Source organism: Numenius arquata, chromosome 19, assembly GCF_964106895.1.
Source record: "Numenius arquata chromosome 19, bNumArq3.hap1.1, whole genome shotgun sequence".
Taxonomy (NCBI): Eukaryota; Metazoa; Chordata; class Aves; order Charadriiformes; family Scolopacidae; genus Numenius; species Numenius arquata.
In genome coordinates this window covers 11,936,905-11,954,373 of record NC_133594.1, presented here as the reverse complement: position 1 = coordinate 11,954,373, position 17,469 = coordinate 11,936,905, and the positions used below count along the sequence as shown (strand labels likewise).

The window sequence follows — 17,469 nt, the reverse complement described above, 5'->3', positions numbered from 1 at the left end:
CAGCCCAGTGTCTGTGCATCCAGCTCCGCAGCGACAGCACTGCTGTTCTGAGATGGCAAATACCTGCATACCTCTAGTCTAGTCTTCTCCTGCTTTGGGCTTTTACCTGAAGTGCCTAAAACCGATTTGAGGAGCCCAGGATTTAAGGCTTCCACATCCAAAAGTTTTGTCAAACCCTAGTAAGAAGTACTATAATATACTTACAAGTCAACTGTCACTTCGAGAAGAGCACAGAAACACATATGACCACAAATTTAACTCTGAAGAAAATTGGCGCCTCTTATTTGCCTTTCACAGTAAGTGCAAAGCTGACTATTTGCTTTTGTCTTTTGTCTCTTCCACACTTGGCTAGAGTCTGCAGTCTGTAGCAAACTTGGTTTAGGAGCTGGATTCATTAATTCCACATGCTTAACCAGAGTTAATTTTAAGTAAACACGTTATAAACAGTCAATCGAAATGTGTTCATTCATCCTAACGGAGGCAGGGATATGCACCACTTCATTAATACAGACAGTGCCTCTGCTTCAGAGATTGTGTGGGTCACAACCCAATGCATTTTAAATTGATTACGAAGTCCCACTCCACCTCTCCATCAGGACTTTCACAAAAGTTACAGCAGGACACGGTAAGTGTCCAGCACTCCCAGGGGCGAGCAGGATAAACCAATGACCCTTCCCTGTGTCACATGCGCCCAGGAATTCTGCAGGGAAAGGGGGGGACCCAGGGAAATGGGCTGCAGAGCCTCTCACTTCTAGCTCCCAGCATCAAATCAGAACCAGGTCGGTAGTGACTGAAAAACCATCCTCATCTGCTGCAGACGTGGATGAATTATTCCCTGCAAAGCAGGCTCATATAACTCCTTTCTGCTCATGCCTGGGCTGGATTTCACCACTGATGAGCCCCGCTCCCAGCCCCGCTCCTGAGCAGCAGCTGGGCACTCAGCACCCATGGGGTCTCTACCTACAGCTCCCAGGGCTCGTTGCCAGCTCCTCGGCGCTGGGAGCCTAGAGCCCAGGACTCCTGCTGTGGAGCACAGCGCTGCTCCTGGCCCGGATCCCGCTGTCACCAGTCCCAGGGGATCCAAATATGCTGTTGGGGAACTGCTGGCTTAAATGCTGCAGCAAAGCCATTCCTGCCTTGCAGAAAGGAGGATGGTATTTTCCCTGGACATTCCACTCGTGCCTTCTCTCAGGAAGCACAGACGCACCCTGCTGGTTCATCGCAGCCCAAAGCTGCCCCAGACACACACATGTAACCCCAGAGAGCAGCCGTGCTGAGAGCATCCCTCTGCCGGGACACTGCCCCCACCACCCAACCACACCGGCACCGGCTGCTCCCACGGCATGGGACCGAAGAGCAGACGCCAACTTACGTGTGTCGATGGTCTCCTGGATGGGGATGAAGCCCACGGGTAAAGTGTCCTTGATATCAATGAGCTTCATATCAACCAAGACGTTGCCTAAATGACTCTTTGGAGAGAAAAGAGAAACAGTTGACTACGATGACATCACCAAATTCAAACCCAGCTTTTCTCACCTCCTGAGCCCCAAGACACCTTGCCATTGTATCTGACCACCAACTGAAGAAATGGTAAGGAGGTACCAAGCCAACACTTGCAACTGTCCCCTCTGCAGGAACTGCAAGATGACTGACCAGAAGACACTGGGCAGCTTCAGCATTTACAGCCTCTCACACCTCATCCACTGTTGTATTTCTGGAGCCTCGGAAGCACAAGCAAATCCCTCCCTTTTGGAAACACGGCAGGTCAAACTATTACCTCCACCAACTCTGCACTATGCAGGTCACCTTAGTTCCCACACACTTCACATCTACAATAGCACCATGACATTTCCCTGACAGTAACAGCAGAAAGCATTACAGTAAGATGGTTGATGCAGACACAGCCAAAGTTATTACATGCATTAGCTAATTAGTACTGAATAGACATGGTTCTAGCTCCAAACGCAGGCGCACTCCAGAAGAGCAGGCCATTTGGAACGAAGAACTTCATTTGGAGTCCATATGAATTCTGAACTGATGCCTCATCCTATTAATCAAGGCTTGAAGAGCTCAAAACAGGATTCAGAATGACAGCCTCCACAATTGTTTAGAGACCAGATTTTCTTTGCAGTTCTCGTTACAGCCAGCATTGCTGCCAATAATCTGGATTCACGTATGGAAGAAAAACACACTGTAGTTACTGCACAGCCTTTATAAACAGAAATGCAATTCAGAACAATTAAAATTTCATCCTAAGCCATCAAACCATGTCAGTGTTTTACTGTTACTGGTTGCTAAGTATCTCCTTTAGTTTTTATCTGGCAGAGTATTTCAGGGAAACCTCTACTCTCCGATTATTACACTGAACTATTTTAAAACATATTTAAATTTGCAGCCTCTGAAATAAGGGGAGATCAGGTCTGAGTTTATTTTCTGGAGGTTCTGCATTTCACGGTCAACTCCTCACCAGGAGGGTCTGGAGCCCTGTCCCACGACAGAAAAGTGTGACACACGCCCTTTGTCCACGCAGTGGCCGAGGCCAGGCCACCCCCACATGCCCCCGCTTTGGCCAGGGTATCTCAGAGCGAGCCACGCGGGATGCTGCAGAGCCTGAACATATCAATTAACATGGTCCTGGCCCAGCAAACAGTAGATGAAGTAGTCGCTGCTGATTCATCTTTCGTGTTTTATTTATCCCAACTGTCTGGCTGTGTTACATCAGCGTGCAACCTCCAGCTGAACCAACGATCATCCCTCATGGACAGCAGAGAGATAGTGGAGATGCCCCTGGTTAGTTTGTTGCCTGCTGGAACGCTGGGGGTCAGCGCTGATGCTCTGCCCTACACCCAGGAGAAACGGGCACAAAACCTCCTTGTTTGAGAGCTGCACCATCTGGGGCCTCCTCACCAGGACACTCGAACACCAGCAACATCCTCAGCATCCGTCAAATATTGTAAGCACCAGGGCTGCAGTGTCCGCAGGCTGCTGCCCAGGAGCACCATGGGTCAAACGTGCCACTGACGTGGGGCTGGAGAGAACCCGTGTGTGGACACTGCAACTCGCACCACAGCTCGCACACGGGGTTGCGGGGACCGGCAGGACCCCCCACGCTCCGTTCAGTTCACTCCTCATCAATATGAGGAATGTATTCCCAAACTGCACCGAGCAGAGGATTCCTGCCAAAAGCCCAACAGGCACTGACTGAGGGTGTTTACACTGTCTCTGGGAGCCAGCAGTTGCTACTGTCCTGTAATTATTTCTGACAACCTCACATTTAAGGTAGCCACAGATAAACTCAGTACTCAAACCATCACAATTCTTTCTGTTTAATACCCTTCCTGTCTATTCCAGGGCTATTATTCCTGCTACTGCAGGTACTCCAGGACAAAAAGCACAATTATTGTCCATCCACCCCAGGAAGCAATATTTCCCATAGCTCTGGAGCTTTATTTTAATCTAGAGGCAGGCAGGGAAGCAGATGGAATAAAGGTCAAATGCTGGAAATTGGCAGCCCCTGGCTTTCCTGTCAGGACCTGTGATCAGCCTCTGCAGTCGCAGTCACTTTTCTGTCCCCGTAGTTGGTGAAAGCACGAGTACAAAATGGTATCTCCACATCCTGACAACTAAGTCACTGAATATCCAAAACACGACAAAAAGCAGGATTACCCACTAGATGGAGTGCATTCATTGTAGAATTAAATAGTTCCTCCAGAAAAGAGGAAGTTTTCACACCAGCCTCAACCAGAAACACAGTAGAAGGCATCAGGCTCTCACTGCACACAGTCTCCTCTCCTCCAGAGGATGCAGGCAGACAAATGTCACTAATCAGAAATTAACTTATGCTTAATAGCCGTAATAGCAGATTACAAGAATGTGGTAGCAAATGCACAACGTGGGCAAGTTTTTAAGAATCGGCACCAAAAACAACAAAGAAATTTTCTTGCAGGATTGGCATTTCTATGTGTTACGCCCCTGGATTCAGAGACTAACATTTCCTTGTCAACACCACCTGCAGCATTTGCTTCTCTGGGCAGAGTTAGAAACTCATCAGGATGATGAGCATGAAATGCCTGTTGCTGCAGCAGGAAACATTGCTGAAACGCAAGCATTCCCTTTGCTGCTGCTTTTATTGCAGATTTTGCCAGCAATTTCTTTCCATGAAGAACACAGGCAAAATGCAAATACCTACACATTGCAGTTTGCCTCCTGACTCACCCAAACTCAGCGAAATGCCTGCTTGAATTATAATTGGCTCCATAAAATGAATCATCTTATGGGTAAGAGCATACCAGGCACAGATGCAAATCATGCAGACACTCAGCAAACAGACTTACATTTTCTTTTGAAAATGATCTCGTGAAGCACAGGTATCGTGTGACCTTGGATTTAAATAAGCCGTCTTTCCAGAGGTCAGCATCCAAGCCATCTGCTGTTTGTGCAACCTGCAAAGAAGAGACAGAGGGAGAGAGGAGACATGTGAGCCAAGATAAAGTTAATATATGTGCAGTACTTCTTCCTCAGACCTCTTCTAATTAACGGTAGCCCGAACTCTCACAGCATCTCATTAGTTTCTTCACGAGGTGCAGTGCAAAGAACTTCCAAGAGAAGGTATAAAAAGAAGTTCTAAAAATGCTGCCTCTCGGGAGCCCGTTGATTAAAGATGCTCTGACAAAGGCTATTCTAATGAGGCAACAGCAACTTTGGTTACAGGCTCTAAACAATAGTTTGGAGAAGTCAGCACATTGAGGCACTCATTACCACCCCGCACACGAGGGCACACCGGGGCCAGCTGCGAGGAGGGCTCCGTGTACACAGAGCGCAGAAACTGCCCAATCTCAGGATTTTCTTCACAGAAAAGCCATTGAGGAATTCTGGCTCCCAGGCCCAAAAGCTGCTTCCAGCGGCTGGGGAAAGCCCTGGTCAGGCACAGACTTTAGCAGCAGTGCTGTGTGCGAGGACGTACCCCGCAAACTCCCTCCCCAATGAACCCTGCGTCCGGATCAGCGGCACACATCGCACGGGGGGCAAAGGAAACGGATCCCAGGCCCCCCAAAGAGACCCAGGCACGTGCAGGAAAAGAACAGCAGGAGAAGATCTCACCTTTGAGTTGATTCAAGGGGTGGGCACAAGGCAGCATCGCACCCAGGGAGAGGGCTCTGCTCTACCCTGCACGGTGTGAGCGCTGCAAGCCCCTGCCCCAAAGGGTTGTTGTCGAGAGAGAGGAGACAAGAAGGCAAACACAGGGAGAAGGGCAGCAGAAATAACATCACCCCACCAGACCAGCACCCAACTGACGGCTCCCAACAGGAGACTCCAGCGTGGTCTGAAGCTACACAGAAGCACAGCTGAACTTCTGCTAATGCCTCTGAGATGGGGGCAAACCACTCCACTGCAGCTCTTCCAAGTCTAATCGTACTGAACTGAGCAAGACCTTGGCCCCAGAGCAGCCTGATAACAAAGAGCTGACACTGTCATAACTGTTTGCACCCATGTTTTGTCGAGCAGAGACTGTGCACAGGGAGCAAGAGATGTGTGCTGACAGGACCCTCAAATTATCCTGAGTGCGGGAGAGAAAAGCGTGTTTATCGTCTGAGCAGCGACAGCAGCGCAGTGCATTGGCTGCTCCTTGCATTTCGGCAGCTGCTGCTCACAAGCCCCTGCTCAGCTCAAGCCCTTGCACGACACACACTTTGTGTGGGAGCTTCTGCAAAGAAACATGCAGCATTTCTCAACAGTAAAATTTTAGAACAGGATTTTTGGTGCATTTCTTATATATTCCTAAACTAGCACTTCAGGAAAGTTGAATTGAAGGAATAATAAAAATCCACATGCATCTCCCTCCACTCTGGAGAAGTCAGTCCTGGGGAAAAGACACTCGGAAAACAGACTGCTTTGAAAGAGTGTCGGCATAAAGGGACACTGCTTGAACTCCAGCGCTTGTCAGAAACAGTTTGAGGGACTACAACCAGATTTAATCACTTTGTTAATTAATACGGTTCATATTCCATGTTTCAGTTTTTCTTGTGTTAAGCAGTTCTGTTTTGTTTGTTCTCACATTAAAGATGCTCAAAACCCAACAGGCAGCGCCAGACCCAGCCTGCAACCGTGAAACTGGCACTATATAAGCTGCTGTCAAATGTGCTTTTTATCCAACCTCTGCAAGCTTTAGGAACTTAGTAACACCACCACCAAATGATTTCTGAGGTGGAAGTGCGTCACTTCAGTTAATATCTCCTCTACAGCTCACTGCCCAGGGCACAGCTGAATCACAGCTGGCCGAGACATCGGAAGGGCCCCACACTGGCACTGACACCCCTCCAGAGGAAGGGATGCCTGGCACTCTTTGACTTAAGGATGAAAAAAATCCCAAAGCACCAACCCACACCACACCACCTCTTGGGAATAGCCCTGCCATTCTAACCCATCCAATGTCTAGTAGAAAGACCTGAGCCGGTTCCACAGGGAGCCCTGTGGCAAGGGACCTGACCCATCTCCCGGGAGGCACAGCAGTCCTCTTCCCGCTCCTGTCCGACGACCCCTGCCCTGCACCTCCGCATCATCCTGCTGGAGACTTCTTCCAAGCCTGCAGAACACAGGCGTGCATTAACTTGTCAGAAGAGTCATGGGGAAAGAAAACAGAGCAATATAAACAGGAAACTTCTGACATCATCTGATGGGCTCCTGCAGGCAAGGAGGATCCCCACTGCTCTGGCAGCAGAGCTGTGCCTGAACAGCGCAGGATGGCAGTGAGCCCTCGGTGGGGCAACATGGGAAGGAGCCAACCCGGAGAGGCCGAGGAACACGTGCCCGGCAGGACAGTGCTGTGCAGCCCTGGCTCACCAGTGCCTTCGCTTGGCTAATGGGCAAGGAACGTGCGGGAGGGAGGACACAGCACTGGGCACCCAGTGCCCCAGGCACGAGGAATGGTCCTTCTCCTCATGGAGCTGGGGAAGACACTCCTCAAGCATGTGCCACAAACAGATGGACTTGGTGCGGTGCAGTAAGGAAGGTGTCCCTCAAGCGTGGGGTGACCCACCTGCTGCCCAGCAGTCAGTGTAGGGTTACTGCTACCACAGGACAGGCCTTTGGCAGAGGGGCCCTCTGAACCGCCTGCCCCACGGGGCGGGACTGCCCACCCGGTGGCGTGCAGAGCCGGCCCCGGGTGAGCAGCACCCTCAGATTCTCACCCCAGAGCAAACCCCACAGAACAGAACGCGGCCCCACGGCAGCCACACCTCTCTGCCACCCCAGGCTCCCACCTCCCCTCCCCTTCTCCCCACCCAGTGCTCAGTCTGGCCAGTTTGGGCAGATTTTCAGGAATTAAGTTCAGACACACTCTGTACATTTCGGCAAAATCAAGTCTTTGGTGCTTCAGCTGTTAAAAGACCTGGCTTAAAAGACCAAGCGTCAGTACCTGGTTTCTAAGCAGACAAAGAGGCATTGGAGGTTTCCAAGTAATTAAAACACTACTGAGGGGAAAGAGATCTCTGACCCATTTGCCAGGGTTCCCCATGGCTCTGCCCCACCAGCACCTCCAGCCAGGCAGCACACCAGACCCCAGGAGGACCTGGGGAAGGAAGCAGAACAGCCCCTGGGCATTTAACTTACCTTTGGGCTGAAAGCACCCAGGCCTTTGCTTGTTGATTTTGAAGAGGAGCAAAGGGAAAGGGAAGGAAAAGAATTGTTGTTCACTGGAGAAAGGGCATGAATGAAAGTGAAACTGGGAAAAGCCTATAAATAGCACAGCTGTCTCAAAGAGAGAACTGGGTACTTCATCACAAAACTGAAAACCATCAGTGAAACTACACGATGTCAAACCCACCACTAACAAGAGGAAATATTTTCCCACACAACTCTGAATCCACCTGTAGAACCGAACGCTGCAGGACGCTGTAGCAAAAGGCAAAGTGATTGGATCCCTATGGGGATACAACAACTTCCAAAGATAAACTGGTGTCAACACTGGCCCAGGGCCGGAGGAGAGCTCCTTGCAAACAGAGAGGAAGGCAGAAGGACCAGAGGAAAGGCAGCCTCCTCTCCATGCCCCCTAGGAGAGAGCGACCCACATTCACAAGCATTATTACAACACGACTGTAATTGGATTAAGCCACAGGAAGACTCTTTTATCTTGTTTAGTTTAAACTGCGTTAGTGCTGAAGCTCCCCATTAAACCACAGCCAGGCTATCTGGGGTGAGTGCTCTCTGCCCAGTCATTTAGGCAGAATGCAATTCTGTTATCACAACTCTCACATTGTCCCATGCTCCTTTATCAGGGCAAGCAGCTAATTACACAGCCTGGCTCACACAGGTAATCAGCACTCAGAAAAATGCAGTAAATGCAAAAACCTTCCAAGTCTTTAAGAAGCCTTTTCACAATTCCCTCCCTCGTGTCCTTACTTCAGCCTGATCCATTTTTTTCCTTCTCACACTGAACAGGGCACGCACTGATCCAGAGCTGAAGAGGTGTGAGCAAAGCCTCAGGTCAACCGGTTTCCATTCCCAACCACACAAGCTGTGCCACTGGAAACTCAAGGTGTGATGTAGCACAGTGGGAGCTGGATACAGAAGTGAGCAGATGGACTATGGGCCAAATCTTCCCATACAGAGCTCTGAAAGGTCAGTATTTTATGATATTTCACTGTTTGGGACACTAATCTATGGGGAGAAAAATTCATGCTGTTGGTTACACAGCAACTAATCCAAGGAACAAGCAGCTGTTAAACAGTGACCTCCCTTTATCCACTCACATACTCATCTCTGCTGTATCCAGCTGCCTTTTCCTGCTGCCCAGCCTCCTGCCAAGGCTTAGTTTAGAGGTCTGTATTCTGTCCATCAAAATCATCCTTGCAGCTTCAGCTGGATGTGAAACTCTTTGCTTCCCGCTCTGGAGCTTCTCATCATCATTGTGCAGTGCTGATATGTGGGATTAAACAGCTGATGCGGGATCCATTTATTCAGAGATATAATTTGTGCAATACTTAGGACTCCTCCAGGATGAATGTTACTAGGATTATTAAATTTGCATGCCACAGTGGCCAGCTGTTTCTGAAAACCCCTCCTCCAGGTAATTATGCTCCTCTGGAGTGGCACAGATGAAGCAGCATGATTGTACCCACAAACCTGCACTGAGGGAAAGCACTAAGTGCTGCGGCTGAGAGGTGGGCAGCTGGATATCAAATGATCTCTTAAAGCACACATCTGAACGCAAGGCCTCTCTGGAAGAGATGTTGTTCCCAGCGAAGTAAAACCTCATTAGCGCAGAACCAAAGCATTAGCAACGGCAGCTGAAATGGCTCTACTTACTACATCGTAACCTGTGGGTGCTCGGTTCCGGGACGCAACCACACCAACCCCTGTGATGGGATCCATCGGCACGTCAGGCAAGGCATCTGAGAGGTCTCGCACTTCAGGCATTATGGACTGATCCTGAAAGAAAGGAGCAGAATTAGAGCTGCTCGGCAGCACAGGCAGCAGCAGACAGAGCACCGAGAGCCCACATGCATGCCACAGCGCCTGTCTGACACACCACCGACCGCCAAGGTAAACACAGGATTAGGCCAGACACACCTTCTGCACTTTCATTTGCTTTTGATAAGAGGGTACATTTGTGCAATGCCCAATAGGTTTGGAATTTGGGCCAGCAGCCTCTTCTGAGATTAATTTTGATGTTTCCAGGATACTTAGCATGGGCTGGTTTCCCTCTGGCAATGTTGGGAAAACCCAAGCTCATTCCCTTTCCTCCCAAAGAGAGAGCAAATTTCATCGCTGAGTCAAGCTGGTTGAAGCAGCTCTGCCATTTAAAGCAGCAAGAAATCTGCTCCTAATGCCTTCCTTGGGAGGCTGCCCATCCACTGCGGGTGTTAGACACGCTGGGGGTTCCCCTGCGAGTCGTCAGTCCCACCGCACCCCCCTGAACCAGACCATTTTCGTGTAGCAGCACAGATGTATCTGGCGCTGTTTGCGAAACCGCACTCGCTGCGGGGAGCCTCGGCACCGGGGACACAGAGGAAGCAGCACAGGATGGTCTGATGCAAAGCAGACAGAGGCCGTGAAGAGGCCTGAGCATCTTCCAGGAGAAGGGAGACATCACCGAGTACTTCAGGGGAGGGAGATACGCACAGGGGGGTAGAAGCAGGTAAGACCAATCAATCTTGGAGAGATGCTGTTGCAGGAAGCAGGAGGAGAGAACAAGAGAGCTGCTCAAACAACTCGCTGAGGAGGAGGATGGGGAAAGGTGCCACTGCCTCGGCATGTGGTCTCCTGCAGAGGCAGCCAGTCAGGGCAAGTCCTCCCTGGCTCTCAGGCAGGAATGCCCCAGGAAACCACCCCCCACGCACCCCGAGATAAAAGGGCAGTGCTTTGTGTAAACAAGCGTCACTGCTGTGCAGCCAGACAAGCTGTGAACCAGAGCTACCTAATTCAATTCCCTCCTCGGAGCAATTAAACCCCAGCATTTCTAGGCCATGTAGACAGCTGGTTACTTACTGCTTCTAGAAAAGGCAGAGGTGAGTGCTGGTGCCAGTGGGACCTGGGTTTACACTTCACAATGCCCAGTCAGAACAAACATCGTGCTGCAGGCAATAAAAAAGAGCAAGTCTGGGCCCTATGTAAATAATAACAATGTCAAATGAACAGCCAGACTACCTGGAGTCCAAACCAACAGAAGGTAGTGACCAGTGATGGCAAAAACACTGTTGCTGATGGACCAAACCCCAGGGAGCGCTCTGCTGAAGCAGCCAGAGCAATGCGGACCCGCTCTGCTCCCTACGCAGCCACAGCCTCCGAAGCACGACCAGAAGTGCACGCTGAGTGCAGGGGCTCGTCCCCCCCTCCTGGCAGGCTCCCTGTCCCCAGGGCAGGCGAGGAGCGGGGGACCCTGCTGCAGCCACGCTGGTGGCACCAGCACAGCCCAGACAAACCCCGCACCGCTGCCAGCACTGCTCCACCAGCTCGTTCAGATACCTTGCAAATAATCCAGAACCCATTGCCCAAAATGCTCAGTACCAAGCAAACAGAAAGCGAATTTAAGAAAGAACTCACAATCTGTTCTTCATACGGATGCACGTTTTCTGAAACTTTTCCAAGTCACTCTCAATAATGTGATGACTTGTTATTACACATTGGGAGGAGCTGGGAGATAATGAATGCTGATATGAGCTTCTCTTGGGCCATTTTGAACTGCAATCCAGGTGCGTGAGGATACTCCCCACACACTAAGAGCACTGCGTGCAGGTTCCAGCACGGCCGCACCAAGAGGAAGCAGATCCGCTCCCCTGGCACCTCCAGCCTCTACCAAACCCGCCCCAAGGAAACACCAGGGTGGAAACGGCCAGATGGCACTGACACCTCACCACAGGGGGGGAGCTGAGGGACTGTGCCCCCTCAAAGTCCCTGTGGGCAGGCAGCCCTTGCACTCCTTCCTTTTCCGCAGTGGCGATGGCAGGGACAGGGCTAACACAGGCCAGGGACCTGCTGTCGAATGCTGCCCAGGCTCCGGCTTGCCACGCTGGGGCCTGCTCCGGGGAGGCCTGGCAGGAACCCGAGCAGCAGGTCCCGGCCCTGCCAGAGGGGAGGGGATGCCTCTACCCACAGCACAGTGCCGCTGGGCTGGGACCCCCGCCGGCCGCACCCCAGCCTCAGCAGGAGGAAGAAGGGTGCCTTTGTCGAAGCCCTTTGCGTTCTGCTCAGCACGGCAGGGGGAGGGGACACGCCATCAATCCCCACTTTGTGCCGCCGCACACAAAGCCCCTCTATGGCAGCAGCAGCAGCCAAGCACGGAGCGGGGCTTTCCGCCACGGGAGGCGGAAGCCGCGGGGTGAGACACCGTGCAGCACAGGGCCCGCAGCAGCACCCCACCCTGTGCCCGGCACCCTCCTCTGCCCGCAGCCCGCACCGTGCCCGCAGCCCGCACCGTGCCCGCAGCCCGTGGAGCACCTGCCCAGGAAACGATGCAGTGGGTTCCCCCTGCCCAGCCACCACTGCACCGCACGGCTCGGCCACACCAGGACCCCGCTCAGGGCAGCTTCCCCCCAGGCGGGTGGCACCAAGGAGGCATCTGGAACAGATATGGAGCAGCAGCAATCGGTTTGCACACTCGGATAAATGTTTTTGTGAACTCTGCACAGGTCAGAGGGGAGTCTCTGGCTGGGCAATCACACAGGCGATCAGTTACATGGCCCTTCTCCCCTAGGGCATCTGCAAAGTTTGGTTTCTTTTCTATCGTGCCTTTGAACTTAAAAATAAAAAAAATAAACACTGAAAGAACTGATTAAATTAAGGAGCAGGATTCTATAAATACTCCTATTAGACAGCTTGTTATTTTAATGAAGCTCTCTTTAAACAACGCGAGTTTGACCTATACGCCTGCCCGGCATCATGGTGGCCGAGAACTCAAACCAGCTGACCAGGAGATGGCCTTTCACCGTCCTGCGCTAAGCTGCCTTTGCCGAGCTCTGCCGAAGGGCCTCGGCCGCTCTGCCTGCTGCGGGGTTATTCTGGGAACAGCCCAAAACAACGAGAAGAACATTTTTCCCATTAGTTGGGAGCATGCTCCCTGGAGGTCGTTCTCAAGCAGGGTCACATCCAGCCCCCCACAGGCCCCGGCAGCGACGGGAAGCCGGATGTGAGCCCTGGGGCAGGAAGAAGCTTCACAACACCCCGCGGAGAGGATGTGCCTCCACCAGAACAAGTCACCCCACATCCTGCTGGCACCAGACCCGAGCAGCGTAGGGCAGGAGAGAGGTGTCCTGCAGCCACACACCTCCCCTTCTCCCAGCATCCCACCACTGGCTGTTCATGTCCCTTGCGCTCGCTCTCACCCATTCTCTTGCTGGCTCATCTCCGCTTTGATTAGTTTATCCCAGGCATACTTTTCTGCTGGCTTCACTGTCCGTTTCAAGTATTCCAGTGAGGTGACTGACCACACACACTGCTGGGCTCTGCCTGGGACACATACATAGCAAAGCAATATGTTTTCAGAAATGAATGTATTATCCTGAGTTTGTAAAGAATTTTTCCCCTCTTGGTGGTCCTTTTCAACAAGTTAGGCAAGTTCAAGAGCTGGTGTGTACACGACCAGATCAGGCCTGATGATGTATTTGCTACAGAAGCATCACACTGCCAGGAAAGCGGGTCAAGTTCTGAAGTTAAATAGCAAAGGACTTGGAGAGAGAATGGTCTTGTTTCTTCCTTCAACTTCAAGCCCTGCACTTTGACACTGACTTGCTCTTCCCACAGGCAGAAGAGTATGAGCTAAGGCAAAACTGGAAAAAAATTACCAACTATCTCACTGAGTTCCTGCACCCTGCGGGAAATAATCCCATCAAGCCAAAGCAGACACGCTGCTAAAGCCCTCGCTCGGGTTATTGCTCCATCATTAGAAAAGGCGGTACGTACCGCCGGCACAGCACGGGCTGCTTAGAAGTTACACTGACGTACTCCTCCGCATGCCCGGTCCTCCCACCGTGTCCGGGAACAGGACACGACTCCGGCCAATTTTCTATTTCTGTTCATGGAATAGGACATAGTTTCAATCAGAAAAAACAGGAGACCGTGGCAGGACGCAGGGTCAGGGCCCTGGAGGCCTCCACCACAAGCAGGCAGGATTTCAGTTTCACATTTCACCCCAAATGAAGGTATGTCTGGAACTACCCCTGCACCCAGGGTCCCATCTTCAAGACAGCTGCCCCGTATCAGCTGTAAAGTCTCTACAGTTTGAGACTGAACTGGATGGAAAGAGGAACTTAAGTCATGGAACAAGCAAAATTGAGAACTTGCATTGCTTCACAGCACTTCTAACTATGGACACACATTTGTTAAGAGTGTCCTATTTCAAACTAAAATAGGTTTCCATACACAGATGGCCTTGCACCAGGGCAGCAAAATTTGAATAACATTCAGTTCAGTTATTTCTATCTTGGCATGTGTGTGAACAAGTCCCTGGTGGCCACAGGATCCCTTGAGCCTGGGATTCACTCTGTCAGAGCAGCAGGAGCTACAAGACGGAAATGTTTTACTTCACATCTCCAGAAGCTCAAACTAAGCCTTTGTCCCAGTATAGTGAGGAAATCTAGCGGTAAGTCTATCTCAGCTAAAAATTACAGGGAGAGCACTGCCAGCCTGCCACATGATGCGCAGGCTGCACTAAGGTATACGTGAGCATGTTCTCAATCAGTTAAAATAAAACACAAGATGGAGAAACCTACATTTTAGCCCAACCAGCTGAGCACCTGCTGACGCCCAGCCCATCTTGTGTCAGCTGAAGGGCTCTGCTTGTGTTACCATGACCAAGCTGTCAACGTCCTAGCTCGGAGAAAGCACATAAAATACTGAAGCTTGGTGGATCTTTGAGAACCTCTCCAGAAACCACAGTGAAAGCTCACAAGCCTCGGTAATGCACAAGGTGAGCACCTAAAACACCGTCGGCTCAGTATGGCAGCTCTGGCCAGTGCTGTAAAGAGAGGACCCGCATTATCACCTCCAGATACGCAGAAACCCGAGAGCTGGTGAGGAAAGGGGGCAGTCAACTAAACACACGCTGCAGGCACTTGCAGCAAAAGACCATGAAAAACGCAGGGGTTTTGTTGTTGTCTCTAAGCAGCCCCTATCGCAGCTCGCAGCAGAGCAGTAGCTCCTGAGCAGGTCAAGGTCAGCAGGGCTTTGCCCCGGTGCTGGTCACCGACACGGACCCTGCGGCCTCCCGCCTGCCCCAGGCAACACCCTTCCACCCTCCCCGGGGGCGCCGGGGGCTCCGGCCCAGACCCCGGCCCGGCCACCCCCACGCCCGGCGGGCACCGCGCTCCCCCCGCCACGCGCGGCCCCGGCGAGCCCCGGGCCGGGGGGCTCCCGCCGCCCTCCGCCGCGGGCACCCGGGGGTCTCCACCTCGGCCTGCAGAGCGGGGCCCTGGGCCGCCCGAGCGGGTGGGGGTCCCGGCCCCCCCGCCTCGCCCAGGCCCCGGCCGTGAGAGCCTCGCCGCCGCCGGGTCCCCGCGGGGAGCGGCAGGGCCGGGTCCCTCGGACGCGCCGCCCCGCCGGAGCCGAGGGTGCCCGACCCGCCGCCCGGGAGAGCGGCGGCCGCGCCGGGCCGCGCCGAGGGGCCGCGGCGAGTCCGGGGACACTTAACTGTTGCCCGGGCGGCGGGCGGCGGGTCGCGGCTCCCCCGTCGCAGGCAGAAGCAGCTCCTCATCGCCCGGCGGGGCCGGGGCGGCGCGGCCCGGCGGGAGGAGCGGCGGCGGCGGCGGCGGGGGAGCGGCCTGCGGGCCCGGGCGGAGCGGAGCGGGGCGGGGAGCGGCTGGCAGGCCGCGGCCCGGCCCCGCGCCCAGCCTTCGCCCGGCGGAGCGCGCCGTGCCGGGCCCTGCGGAGCGCCGGGGCCGGGACCGCAGCGGCGTAGCTCGGGCTCTCCCCGCCGCCGCGCAGGCCCCCACCGCTCCGCGCCCAGACCGCGGCGCCCAGGGCCCGCCCCGCGACCCCGGCCCCCCGGCCCCCCTCGGCCCACGGGGACTCACTCAGCCGGCGCTGCCTCCGCCGCCCGGGCACGGCCCGATGCGCAGCCGGCCCCGCAGGCCGCCGCCGCGCCCGGCCCGGCCCCACCCCCGGCTCGGCGGTGCTCCGGACCCCGGCACCCCGGGCAGCCGGCCCGGCCCGCTCCCCGCCGGTGCTGCAGGTTCGGGGCCCAGGGGCCAGCTCCCGCGAGCCCCACGCCACCAAAAATTAAACTTCATAGAGAAAATTATTCATCCGCTGACCTCCGCTCGGGTGGGAGCTCCTCAGCAGCTTCTCCTGGCCAGGGCTCTGCCCCGGTGCAAGCCGTGGTCCTTCAGCCTCTGGGAGATGGGCCCTGCTCGGTGGAAAAAGCTGAATAATTGTAGCTTAGAGGTGATATCTAGGAGATAGGCAGCAGCGGCTCTGGGCTCATGAAGGGCAAACGGTGTCAAACCAAGCTAGTGTTCTTGAGAAAACAGTCCCTGGGGTTAGGGGATAAGCAGCTTTGGGAGCTACCTTGACTTCAATGAGAGAAGTGATGCTCTCTCTCACCGTGGCATGAAAAACTAAGCAAATACGGCCCAGAGAGGTCAGCATTCACCAGGCTGGTTGGGTAACCAGAAACCACGAGCAGCGCAGAAGACATCCTGACCTGCAGGATGTCCCCAGTCTGCCGGGGTCTGGTGCTGCCCGGTATTCTCACATGGCAGTGATGAAATTGAGAACACATTTATTAAATTGGCAGGTGATGCAAATCACAGCATAACGTGGAGCTGTAGCGTGGCCCGTAGCCGTAATCACGTGAGCTGATCCTGCAGTTGTCCTGCATTTGGTTTTGAGCACCTTCCTCGAGAAAGGTCCTCAACAATAATCTGGAGAACAGCAGGGTTGGTGAAAGGGTTGACATCAATGGCCTTTGATGCAAGACTGAAGGAGCTGGTGCTGCTAATCTAAAGAAAAAGAAAAAGAAAAAATCCTGAGGTGAAGAATGAAATAAAGGAGGGAGGAAAACGTGTTAATTTGTAGGTGAATTAAAGAGGAGGGCAGTGACCTGTTCTCTCCTTTGGGGCTAGAAGTGATGGGTGTGAAGTGCAGTGGAGATTCCACACAGGTACAGTGGCACATTTTACAACAGCAAAGACAGAGAAGCATGCTCCAAGAGTTGTTATCACTGGACAAGTTGTAAAGCCCTCCTGAAAGCACTTATCAGACATTACCCAGTCGTTCCCTCGGGGAAGGGACCAGGCAGGATGGTCTCCCCGGTCCTTTCTAGAGCTGCTTTCCTCCATTTTCCATGACGTGCTGCCTGCTTGGAGCCACAGTGTCCTTTGTGCTGGAAACGGGGCCTCTGTGGCTCGAAAGAGGAGAAAGATCTCACTCGGATGATGTCACCCAAATTTCCTCCCACTTTTCCTATTTTGCCCTGACAAAATCGGGTGCCATCTGAAGGGGTGGCACATTTAATGGCCGGTCCATCTCTGTTACAGGGCAATTCTTTGTCTGATACCTGCCTTTAACTACACCACAAATTCCCAAATAGTCCTGATTTTTTTCCTCTCTCCTGTTTTCTTTTTGCTCAGATTTGGTCACCTTTTGAGGAGTTCTGTTCAGCCTGTTCTTTTCCCACCTGATAACCGTTTGCTTCTTCCATGCGGTTTGGACTCTGTCCGTGTACATCCCTTTAGCCAGGCTGAACTGAGCAACAGCAGAATCCTGGCATCCCACTTATCCCTGGAGACAACCCTGGCCTGGGAGCAAACTTTCCTCCTGTCCTGGCTGGTGCTTCTCTCCAGTAGAGCACGTTAGACCGGTGTTCGCTGGACCGTGGTAATAACTGGGTATTCTTAACTACGGCCCTATATCCTCACTGTTGGACCAAGGCTTTCTGGCTTCTACTGCATACAGCCCTGATGGCTGGAGTGGCTTCTGGGTCCAAAGATTAAAAAATATATATATATATAGTGAGTGATAAGGAAAACAATGCATTTT

The 17,469-nt window shown here is 53.1% G+C and overlaps 1 protein-coding gene across 1 annotated transcript in view; it reads right to left on the bottom strand.

Annotated features, from left to right (window-relative positions):
• The window catches only part of MVB12B (multivesicular body subunit 12B), a 59,527-nt gene extending 44,343 nt beyond the window's left edge, over window positions 1-15,184 (bottom strand). Inside the window, 6 exon segments of the mRNA XM_074161162.1 lie at window positions 1,373-1,469; window positions 4,335-4,442; window positions 9,304-9,426; window positions 11,374-11,381; window positions 12,117-12,144; window positions 15,137-15,184. Of these exon segments, the coding sequence (XP_074017263.1) occupies window positions 1,373-1,469; window positions 4,335-4,442; window positions 9,304-9,426; window positions 11,374-11,381; window positions 12,117-12,144; window positions 15,137-15,184 (412 nt within the window).
• Between the last annotated feature and the right edge of the window lie 2,285 nt (window positions 15,185-17,469).